The following is an 11,958-nucleotide window of genomic DNA, read 5'->3' as shown; positions in this document are numbered from 1 at the left end:
AGCACAAAAGTATTGGCATCAAAATGTACTTAAAGTACCCAAAGTAAAAGTACTCGTTATGCAGAATGTCCCATTTAACAAGTTTTCAAATGTATAATGAATATGCAAGGATGCAAATCCTTTGAAAATAGCCGATCTACAAGCTCACAATGCGTTGACGTGATGCATTGTGAGCTTGTAGATTGGCTATTTATTTCAAATGGCCGAAATGGGCTGAAGTGGATGTTTTATAATAATGAACACAATCTACAAAGTAACATAGCAACTAAAGTTTTCATATAATTGTAGTGGAGTAAAAGTATAATATTTGCCTCTGAGATGTAGTGGAAAATTGGAAATACTCCAGTAAAATAAAAAAAATACCTCAAAATTGTACTTAAGTACAGTAATTGAGTACATGTAGTTACTTACTTTACACCACTGACTAGGAGTTACAGAAACCAAAAAGATAAACCATTAGCTGGTCTAGTAGCTATAAAACTACTTTTCCCAGGTATCCACCTGATATTGTGTGACGCAATAAGTATGCGCCGTCAGCAGCTGTGTTTCCATGGAGCTGACCGACGCGTTAAAGCCGACTGAAGCTAAAAGCTTTGTTTTTAGCGCTTTAACAAAGCCTACCGCGGGCCGTCAGAATGTCATCGTTACAACGAAACAGTGATCACTTGGAAACTCTTTTCTCATTTGAGATCTTGTTGGAATATATCCGATTAATTGACAAAGAAAGAAGGGATTCTGACCGCCAGTTAGCTCTTGGATTGAGAATGCTTGATTTCCCCACACTGATCATTTACCAAGCTGAACAGAATGGTGGTGGTAACCATAGTAACCCTCCACAGGTAGGGCTGCCACGATTATGATATTTTACATGACGTCATTGTCACTCAAATAATTGCGATTAACAATTTAATTGTGTTTTTATTGTTGAAAATGACATTTCTGTTTGGCCTTTAGGCTTTGAAGAAGTTGCACATGGCAGATATGACACAAAATATACAAATACATGATTGATATATTTAATAACTTTATTCTCTAAAAAAAAAAGTGGTAAACAATAGTGGTAATAGCCGATCTACAAGTTCACAACGCGTCACATCGCGACGTTGTGAGCTTGTAGATCTGCCATTTCAACTATTTTTAAAATGTTTGAAAATATATGAATATTCTTAACATGGAAACGATTATGACGATTATGACAAAATAATTGCGATTATCTCAAATAATTGTGATTAGACGACTATGCAATAATTGTGACTGTGTGCCTATCTACAGGGACACCTTGGTGACGAGAACCACGACAAAGTACATGATGTGGCATTGCCATGCCAACGTGAAGGTGAATATTTCTTCAACAAAGGCAAGTCGTGTCTGTTCAAGATGAACGTGGACACCCTGCACGGCCATCTATCATGCACCCCTCTCTTTGCCACAGTGTTGGACGTGAAGGACCAGCTGCCTACATTAGTTGGAACCTCACAGATCTCGCTGGCAAAACTGGTCGACAAAATCAAGTGGGACGTGAGTGCTCGTGGTGTTTTGTCTCCCTCTTCCCATGGAGAAAAGAATGTCGTTGGTTTATATGATCTCACGGGAGAGAAGATTGGATTGGTTTCCTTGGGTTATAAACTTGTGAGTCTAGGACCTAGTTTATTGCCACATGTCTCGGCAACACACAGCAGACATGGAAGCAAATGCACGCAGGAGAACTCTGCTATTAAAGGGCCACCGCTTAACAACACATGGCTGTTACAGTCACCAAAGTTGCAGAAGTCCGATCTCTGTAAGGATAAGAAAGTGACTTCAGCAATGCAGGAAGATGTCTGTGTTGCTACTCAGACAGAACACAAGCCAAGAAGCGAAACGCATCAAGCACCCCAACAAAATGAGCAGACATTGGAAGAGGACTCAGCTGTGTTCTGCCCTCCACGCCTCTTCTACAATAGTTCCGTAGAGAAGACGGGCAAAAATGACACGAAGGATTACAAGTTATTGAAACTAAACGCAGAGCTTCTTTCAATGGAAGACGTATGGTCAGAGGAGGATGGGGAGACTGAAAGTGAACCCCAAGGTCCAAAGTCTCCATTGATCGACCAGAGAGTGACACATGATGCAAAAATGAGAAGTGGCCAAGAGCACCAGGAAATTGGGGTTACTCCAAATGTCCTTGGGGAAGCCTTAAGGCAGTTGCCTCTGCTAAATGCCCTTCTTGTTGAGCTGTCACAATTGAATGGACAGACCCAGCAACTGCCTCTAAATATTCACCCCAATCTAGCATGGATCTACAAACCTTCCACAGAGACTTCGGTTAGTCGGGGAAGCCCGCTACGAGAGGACCAAACCAGATTGATGTCTAAAACCAGACGGGTTGCTAGGCCCTGTTTAGAAGCTATTCACTTGCCTAAAAAAGTTTCTTCCACAAAACATGTACAGGAAAGACAGGTTAAATACAGTAAGATGAGAAGGGAAGATGTCTGCCATGACAATAAACCTTTCCATACATGTAATCAGAAAAAGCTGGCATATGGGACAACTAAGACATTCCATCTCAGGTTGAAACAAAATAAAGCAACGATTTCAAACGCTAATAAGGTAATAAAGCAAAAAAATAAGGTTGTAAACCAGAGGATAAGTCTTGATGAAAATGTTGAGACGGTCATGAGCAGCGTTGCAGTTGACGCTAAGCAAGATGAGGAAAAATCCAAACATTCTTACTCGAACATGAGGTTGTTGATTCCCATTTCCAGCATGGACGACGATGAGCACGCAGCACAGCAGAGAGACGATAATGACCATCAAAGTGAATCAGGTCAAGCTCAGTCCGGTTCTCACGGGAGCAAAGAGAAAATGGAAACTCCAGCAAGCAGTCGAGTTTACAGCCCAAAATCCACAAACTCAGATCCCAGCAGTGGAGGAGAGGGAGTAGAAGATTACATTGATGACTTTACCAGTCTTGATCCTAGTGATGGCTTCTCCCCAGACCCCGGTGTTATGTGCTCTCTTGACCCTCTGAGTAGCCCGGAGCCCGTTTTCGTCAAGACACCCAGGTCTCCTCCCGGTGGCGACCTCTGCCGTTCTGACAGCACCACGGAACGGATCCACAAGAAAACTGCCCTCCCTGTGCTAGTTAAAGCCCCCAGCTCTCCACAGCAGTCACTGAGGGGTACACACATAATTCGACCACGAACCCTGGCCTCGGCACTCAGCGTTTCCTCGGATAACGATGACAGAGATGGGCCTGCTGCTGTCCCCACGGTACACTTCAGAACACAGAAGGCAAATAGCTCCAGAGCAAATAAAGCCTCCATTACAGAGAGTTTCAGGTTATCAGGAAGCCAAAAGAGTGCTAAAGGATTTGAACCTCGAGACTTAGAGGAGCTGGGAGATGAGCTTGGTTCTCTGGATTTAAAAAACAATTACCAACACATCTCTGAGCTTGTGGCCCACAAGCTCCCCGGATACACTATGTAAACAGCACGATATCTAGTCTTTATTTGTTGCTTTTATTTATTTATGATTTATTATTTATTAAACTGTTTATTGGGGTTTGCAAGAGCATACAACTGTGTGATCAGAGCATTTATAAAAAGTAAAAGATATAAAGAATGAAAAGACAAAGTGACTTATTGACTTATAGCTAAACACAAAAATAACTTGACTGAGAAAATGAAAACACAACCATAAAGACAGATGGAAAAGTAAAATACAAATAAAAACCAGTCAGCTAATAGTTAATCTCTCAAGACAGATTTGTCCCCCCCCCCCCCCCTTTTTGCCAATAGATTCCCAGATTAGCTAATAGTAAACTGTTTCAATAATAGAATAGCCAGTATAGAAGAAGCAGCATATCACACGCCACATCAAACACAAAATTAATACTACCCAAAACCACATGCGTTGTTTCAATCAGAATGACTGGGAAATGTATTCCTTAGTTGGAAGAATGGGCCCCATATTTCCCCAAATGTATTGAAGGGGCCACCAAATGGAAGTCTGATTTTTTCCTAAGAAAATAAAGCATGTCTCTTCTCCAGTCTCCAGCTAAGACATATTAGTAAGGGGAGGCAATGAGGGGAAGACATCAAACAACCCACCGAGAACATTTGGTCTTACTTTTAACTTTTTACAATTATCACTGAGGCTATGAAAAATCTCTGTCCAATAATGCATGTATGGACAGAGCCAAAATGAGTATGACGTTTGCAGGAGATATCACCTTTCAAAGGCTGATGCTGCACCATCATAGATGTTTGTCAAAGACTTTGTGTAGTAGGTATGGTGTACCACTTTACATTGAATTATTAGAGCATGTCTTGCACAGATAGAAGTTCTATGTACTGTACACATTGTAACATTTCCGCCCAAACGTCCTCTAGTATTATGATTAGAGCACAACCGATATATCAGTCTTGCCAATATCTTGGCCATTATTTGACTTTTTTGACATCAGTATCGGCAATATGCAGCCGACGTGTCCCAATATTTTATCACTGTCAACCTGGTGTGCCTATTTTTGGTATGTCATTATAGGCGGAAGCTTTCAAAAGTACAAAAACAAAATCAGCTATTTATAAGTCGTTGACATAAGTTAAGTTTGTGTTATTTTGTATCTATCAAAATAAATATATATATTTTATTGGTTTGCTTAGAAGTTAAATGTTCTCAAATAGAAGTTATTCAAATTGATTAGAATATTTTGCACTTTTTGACAAAATATGTATCAAAACATTTGTAATTTGATTATATTAAACTAAGCCTCCTGGAGTGGGGAATGGGATTGGTGTCAAGAAATCATCCAAAATGTATCATTAGGTAGGGTTATAGTAACCCATAGTAACCTGTAACTGAAAAACTGTTGCCATGGAAGTGAAAGTCTGTCTGAGAGATGCTGAAAAGATGCAAACCCCCTATCAATACACACATCGTTATTAATTAAACTAGGCCGATGCCTGTTGTACCCATTGTCAGAGTACTTAGTGCAGTACCCATTATCATTGTATTTGGAGGCCAGACTATGATGTCAATACTATGACGATGTATTGATTAAAAGTATTACTCCAGGCATCTCTTTTTTTTTAAAAGACATTTTTTGGGGCGTTTTCTGATAGGAAAGTAGGCTGACAGGAGTCAAACCCGCGACCCGCTGTCAAGCTGGATAACCAGCGTATGCGGAATGCGCCTGATGAGCAGCATGGTTAGCAGCTAGTGGGGCATAGATAGGAAATTGTTGTGTACAGTGCTTTGAAACCCAGATCTTAAGATAAGTTTTAACAGTTATTGTTACGTTTGATTGCACTGAATGGTTTAATAACAATATAGTATTGGTCAGATCTGAGAAATATAAGTTGTGATGTTTTGTGAATTTGTTTGAATAAAGATAATCTTTACTTAAATACTGGGTGCATTTTTTATAAAGTCATTAAAGGATGATATGATAGAAGCCACTAATCCTAAGCATGGAATTGTGAAGATATTTGGAAAGTCATGTCTTAGTTTTATCTATGGATAATATAAACCCAATATCTGACCTTGACAAAACAATTCAAATTACTTTGATTTAGGTCAAAGTAATTTGACCTAAATCTCTCATTTACATTAGATTAGTATTTTAGAATTTATCAAGGCCAGGACAAGCACGCACACACACGCACGTCTACGTTTCCATAATATGCCAGTGGTTCTGGAACTTTTTTGCCAAGGACCCCCAAATTGATTTACATTTGTCAACGGACCCCCATCTGAAAATGTTTTTTGCCAGGGACCCCCAGAAGAGAAGATCTATATTTAAAAGAATGCAAAAGTATTCAAAATCGTTCATATTTTTCAAAATATGTAAAAAAAAATAGTAAATGTGCAAGCTCGCAGCGCTGTGAGCTTGTAAATCTGCTATTTTTGAATAGCCAATGTATAATTGGATGAAGTGGTTAGAAGAATGATTGTGATGCTATGTTAAATACTTTTGTTGGGGACCCTCTGGTACCCCCCCAAGGACCCCTGGGGGTCCCCGGACCCCACTTTGAGAACCAATGCCATATGCAATCATGTTCTTCAGTGCGCATGTGCGGATTCAGTGTGTGTACGGAAGTGCAGCAACTGCAGCAGCTGCATGGTGGAGTTTACAGGGTGAATGTAACGCCGGTGTGACTCGAAATAAAATGTCTAAACACGTTTTCTTGACAGGACCTCCAGGTAACGGGACATGATGTTGCATTTTAGTCTGAACGTCTAGGCTGCTCAACTGATAACTGTTATTTTGTGCGACTGTGACGCGTTGACCGTTCTGCTGAAAACAAGTCTCCAATCATTTGGGGGCATAAACAAGAAGTTAAAGGATATACATTTAAGTCTGATAATGATGTACCGTGCATGTTCACATGTAGCTATACTTTACATTACTTTTTTCCCCAACTGAACATTTTGGACAAAATAGCCAATTTTACATCGAGGTGCCCAGATGTCCCTAGTGCCCACCTAACCTGTATCCAGGACTAATCTCGCGTCACCAGATCCTAGGTGGGCACTAGCCTTAGATCAAGACTATCAGATGTATTTTATCGAGTCTGTATCTACGAGAGTCTTAGCGACCACCCCCCAGTTTGCCTTGGAATGTAACAAGTAAAGGCCGCCGAACATGTACAAACATGCAAAATATAAGGTGCTCATCCATTTACCCCAAATGTTAACTAGTTGTCCGGAGTATTTGTGCAATGTATTAGTCCATATTTCTTCAATAAAGAAGTGTTTTAATCCCGCCTGTGGCCGATTCTGTCGGAAGTTCCCAATGGGTGGTAGTGACGGGGCGCGTCCGGTGAAAGCCGGAATTAGATACAATGTAAACAGGAAGTAAACGAGGGGGGGAAATGTCGTTCGGCCACAGACGGGATTAAAACACGTCTTTATTGATAAATATGGACTAATATATTGCACAAATACTCCGGACACCTAGTTAACATTTGAGGCAAGCGGGTAAGCACCTTTATATTTTGCATTTGTACATGTTCGAAGAAATACGGGCTTTACTGGTGATATTCCAGGGCAAACTAATATTTCTACAATTGCTACAAAACCTGTAATTTTACATCGAGGTGCCCAGATGTCCCTAAGTGCCCACCTACCTATATTTTTTTTTACACAATATTGGGTTAATTATTAGAGTGTGAATTTGAAGTATCATTCAGAAATAAATCATTTGGCAGTATCTATCCATGGAACAACTGAGAGAGAAAAAAACATTGACTCATTTTCCAGACAGAGGCCAGCAAAAGGTGTCATACAGTATGTCTTGTGTATTTTGAAGATATTTTAAGCATGGGAAAACCATCGCTGGAATGCAAACAGTGCCTTGGGCAAAGAAAAGATAAAAATATCACCCATGCCATGCAATAAACTTTTATAGGCACAGAAGCCCTTCATTTAAAAGCAATAATATTGCACTGTCAGTTTTTTTCCTCCCCTTTTTTCATATACTGTAGGTGTGGGGAAGACCACACTAGTCCAGAAGGCCTGTGAGGCTATGATGTCATCAGGTGTGGGCACCGATGGATTCTATACACAAGAGGTCAGAGAAGGAGGCCGGAGAGTTGGCTTTGATGTTGTCACAGTAGCAGGAGAGAGGGGCCGCCTGTCCAGAATAAGGTTACTTAATTGTCATGTTAAAACAAAATTAAACCAATTCTCATTTATGATGTGTATTTGTTCCCCCACACCTGAACATCACCTCATTTCAATTTACAGAGATGCTGCGGGTGCATCTGATGGAAGACGAGAATACACGGTTGGACAGTATGTTGTCGATTTACCTTCATTTGAAAACCTGGCTCTACCCCTCTTCAGAAATGTAAGCTAAACAGTGCTGCACAATGACATTGAAAATGACCCTCATTAATAGATCACACAGTAGGGAAAAACATTCATGTTTGTACCCACTTATCAAGTCATCAGCACTTTGCTTCAACCAGAACCGATGGTTGTAATTGAAGGCCTGCAAATGCCTGCATAAATTCCAGAGTGACACTTTTAGTGTCCACACGGTGCCGTCTGGCTGTCACTTGGCCCTGATTAATCCTGCATGTAAATCGAGAATCCTGGTGCGCTGTCTAGTACACACATGTGCTATATATGAAGGCCCTTGGCGGCACATTTTCCACTTTCATCTCGTTTACGGCCATTCCATAATCACTGCAGGTCACATCGCGTGTGTAGCTTCAACGACATACTGTATGCCATGACACACCATCAGTCATCTGTCAGGCGCAGTCATCTGTCAGGCGCCTACAGCTGGTCCAAAATGCTGCCCTGCACTGGCACAAAAAGACGTGAGCACATCAGTCCTGTCCTGGCCTCACTTCACTGGCTCCCTGTCAATTTTAGAATACATTTTAAGGTCCTTTTATTTGCTTTTAAATCTCAAAACGGGCTTGCTCCACTATACCTCGCTGAGCTCATAGATCCATACACTCCAGCCAGGGCCCTAAGGTCTGCTGATCAGTCCTGATCGTCCAAAAGACCAATAAAAGGACCAGGGGTGGCTGCGCTTTTGCTGCTGCCGCCCCCAGGCTTTGGAACGACCTCCCTCTCCCCACCCGTTCTGCCCAGTCCATTGGGGTTTTCAGATCCCTCCTAAAAACCCACCTATTCTCTTTGGCTTTTAATTGTCCTTGATCTGCTGCTATTGTGTCCTAATAATGCACTGTATTTGTCTGTGCGCCAATGGGCGCTTATTGATGCGTTGATGCTTTGTTTGTCTCAACCTTGTACAGCACTTTGGTCAGCTTCTGTTGTTTTAAATGTGCTTTATAAATAAAGTTTGATTTGATTTGAATCATACAGGAATGTGACTACCACTCTGATATCTGACTATACTATTTAGGGTAGAGGAGACACATGTGGCCACATATGAGTTTGTTCACAGTACCCGTCTTCGTGCCGCGCTGCGAGCTCGTACATCTGCTATTTTTGAAAAATATTTAAAGTGTGAGAACTACTGCTTTAGAAGGAATTTGTAGAATCGGCCTCAGGTCTTAATGGGCTAATAAAGCTAAGGTATGTATGCCTAAATATCTCTTTGTAGGTCTACTGTATGTACAGTATAGTATTGACATTGGGGTTGTCGTCCATCTCTTGCCTCAGGTTGGGACTGCTGATGGAGGCAGTAGGAGGTTGTTTGTCATCGATGAGATCGGGAAAATGGAGCTCTTCAGCCAGCCGTTCATAAGGGCGGTGAGGCAGACCTTGGGGAGCGGCAATGTCTGCGTCCTGGGTACCATCCCTGTCCCTAAGGGCAAACCTCTAGGCCTGGTGGAGGAAGTGCGGAGCAGGAGAGATGTGAAGCTCTTCACTGTGAGTGTATATATCATTGGCTATTTCAGACAGTGAACACATGACCTGAATAAAAGCAATAATAATAATAATCAGGCCAGTGTACACACACACACTTTTAAGCCCCTCCACACACCATGGAACTGAAAGCTGTTTACATAGCAGGGCCATTAGATAAGCAATCTGCTTCAGTTCCCTTGTCTGCGTGCTCACTTTGGCAGGAGGGGCGTGGCACTGCATTATCCCTCCCTTATAGCGGGATTAATCCTGAGATGTTGCGTGACTGATCCGAACCACAATGGACGCTCTCAAATGTCAAGATAATTTATCACAGGAATCTGATTGTAGCTTTGGATATTTGCCATGCATAATGCTTACCACAACTGCCTGGGTAGTTATTAATAGTAGGGTTGTTATTTATTTTAATGGAATACTGTGTGTGGGTGTGGGTGTGGGTGTGTGTGTGTGTGTGTGTGTGTGTGTGTGTGTGCGCGTGTGTATACACATACTTACATACATATACTTTTATTGACCCATGGGTACTATGGGAAAATATGGTGCTATAATATATTATTATTAAGCTAATCTTTACCAGCATAATCATCAACATTATATACTGGCAAGTATGCCACTTGTCATTAATACTACCATTTGTAGTGTAAAAATTGTAGTATTTTTTGTGTTTTCTTATATAAAGATGTATTTATTGACAATGCACAATGTACACATATCGTTATCATACGTCTTCTTTCTTTTCTCTTCTTTAATCAAGACAAAGAAAAAAAAAAGACAAGACAAAAATACAGAGAAAATACAGTCCTCCCAAACCCTCCCCCCACCCCTTCATTTGTAGTGTTTCCGACCTCCGCATATTTATTTTCTCTTCGCAGGTGTCCAAGGAGAACAGAAATTCCATTCTCCAAGACATTCTGTTAGCCTTACAGGAGTGTCTTAAACACACAGCCTCTTAAGGACAAGCACAGAGGTTATGCACAGGTTGTGAGGTTACGCACAGGTTAAGGCATTCACCTTTGATTTATTTATCCCTCTCTATGCATATAAAAAAAACAAAGCACACAGCCTTGAAATCTAATAGAATATTTGCATCCTCTTGCCTGACATGGCTGTGACCTGACCCGAGGGGCGTCCATATCAGCTTGAAGGATGTAGTGCAGTGTGTCACATGTATACATTTATGCATTACTTCACATACTGCCACACAAATTGTATCGCACGCTGAATAATTAAATGTGAAGTAGAAGAACAAAGCAGAAGAGTATCTGTGCAGAACGTAGATACGCTGTACCTGAAGACTTGTCAGTCGCCCAAAAAAATGGTGCTTCATTTGATGGACCTGACATCTGTCATTGTGTGATGTTAATTTATTCTCTAGGTAGGATAAATGGCGCTTCTTATGGAGGGCAAGGTCACACAGGAAGACTTGTCCACCATGTCTCTCCTTTGACATGTGAGCCTCTTGTGTACTAGTCTTGTCAGTCAGAGGATGTGCCCATGCGGTGACGATCAATCAATATTTAACAGGGCAACAATGACCCCACCCCTGTACATGGTTTATTCATCTGACGGTTATGAATAAAGAAACGGAAGAATAAACACCTCCACGTCGCTCTTCATACCGCTTCAGCTTTTGTGACACTTTTCTTTTAGTATATCTGAAGAGATGGCAATACCTGTGAGTGAGAGTGAGTGTGATGTTAAAGGGAAGTTGATCTAATGTTAGATTTTTGTTTTGAGATTTATTTGAGATGCTACTGACTAAGTTAACCCATTGAGACCTGAAGCCGATTCTACATGTCTCCTAAATCCCAGCAGTTTTCTGAAAAACGTATGTTTCTATATCAGTGGTTCTCAAACTTTTTCATGTCAAGGACCCCCAAAATTATATGTATTTGGCCGCGGACCCCCATCAAAATATTTTGTTCCAGGGACCCCCAGAAGCAACGATTTGAGTTAAAAATATTCGCTTTAAAAATATATATATTCAAAGATTTGCGCACATTTTCACGATTTTTCAAAAATAGCAGATCTACAAGCTCGTAACGCGGCACTCGTGCCGCGCTATGAGCTTGTATATCTGCTATTTTTGAATAGCCCAAAGTGTAAAATAATGCTTTTTAGCTCATATCTAAAAATGACAGAGTTCCAGGTCTTAATGGAAGTTGATCTAATGTTAGATTTTTGTTTTGAGATTTATTTGAGATGCTACTGACTTAGGTTAAAGTTTTGCAACAAAATAAAATGCATTGAATTCATTTGTTTATCTGATCTGTTGATGCTGACCTGACACCTGAAAAAGTTTACAGGATAGAAAATATGTTTGCCTTTTATTTGCATTGTCGCATCTAATTGTTATGTTCAAATTATAAAGTAACAAACCACGCGTGATAAGCTTCACAATTGTCCTAATAAAGAGTGCAAACAAAAAAAACATGAATGTTCTTCCTTCCCCTTGCAATATTAGGGAGGTTATTAGGAGTAATTTATTATTTACAGTATACTGTATACTGTAAATAAAAATGTACATCATTTTAGAGTGTTAATGCAGGTCGGGACATGTCTTTACATAAAATGTAGACAAATTAAACCAATGTGCAGCTCTCTCAATGTCAAGACGGCAGCACC

The 11,958-nt window shown here is 40.7% G+C and overlaps 2 protein-coding genes across 3 annotated transcripts; both read left to right on the top strand.

Moving 5' to 3' along the window:
- Window positions 1-635: 635 nt before the first annotated feature.
- Window positions 636-3,468, top strand: map10 (microtubule associated protein 10; the record flags this gene model as incomplete). The annotated part of the gene is made up of 2 exons (XM_084076123.1): window positions 636-839; window positions 1,273-3,468. 2 exons carry the CDS (start codon window positions 636-638, stop codon window positions 3,466-3,468), a joined length of 2,400 nt encoding a protein of 799 aa, XP_083932249.1.
- A 2,614-nt stretch (window positions 3,469-6,082) lies between these two features.
- ntpcr (nucleoside-triphosphatase, cancer-related) lies at window positions 6,083-11,333 on the top strand. Of its 2 annotated transcripts, XM_084077013.1 has the most exons (5): window positions 6,083-6,186; window positions 7,470-7,632; window positions 7,732-7,834; window positions 9,127-9,336; window positions 10,206-11,333. In XM_084077013.1, exons 1-5 carry the CDS (start codon window positions 6,153-6,155, stop codon window positions 10,284-10,286), a joined length of 591 nt encoding a protein of 196 aa, XP_083933139.1. In that variant the 5' UTR covers window positions 6,083-6,152; the 3' UTR covers window positions 10,287-11,333. The 2 variants fall into 2 exon arrangements, with proteins under 2 accessions (XP_083933139.1, XP_083933138.1); XM_084077012.1 differs by having other exon boundaries at window positions 7,470-7,834.
- Window positions 11,334-11,958: the final 625 nt, after the last annotated feature.

The sequence above is a fragment of the Gymnoscopelus microlampas genome (assembly GCF_963454915.1).
Source record: "Gymnoscopelus microlampas genome assembly, chromosome: 13".
NCBI classification, from domain to species: Eukaryota; Metazoa; Chordata; class Actinopteri; order Myctophiformes; family Myctophidae; genus Gymnoscopelus; species Gymnoscopelus microlampas.
Note: the sequence above shows the minus strand (reverse complement) of the source record. Positions and strands in the feature narration are given on the sequence as shown.

Bases quoted from the DNA above. Each gene is read 5' to 3' on its own strand.
- ntpcr (XM_084077012.1), top strand. From the start codon at position 6,153: ATGTCTAAACACGTTTTCTTGACAGGACCTCCAG. The intron at 6,187-7,469 runs GTAACGGGACAT...CATATACTGTAG, and splicing joins TTTCTTGACAGGACCTCCAG to GTGTGGGGAAGACCACACTA. The intron at 7,835-9,126 runs GTAAGCTAAACA...CTCTTGCCTCAG, and splicing joins CTCTACCCCTCTTCAGAAAT to GTTGGGACTGCTGATGGAGG.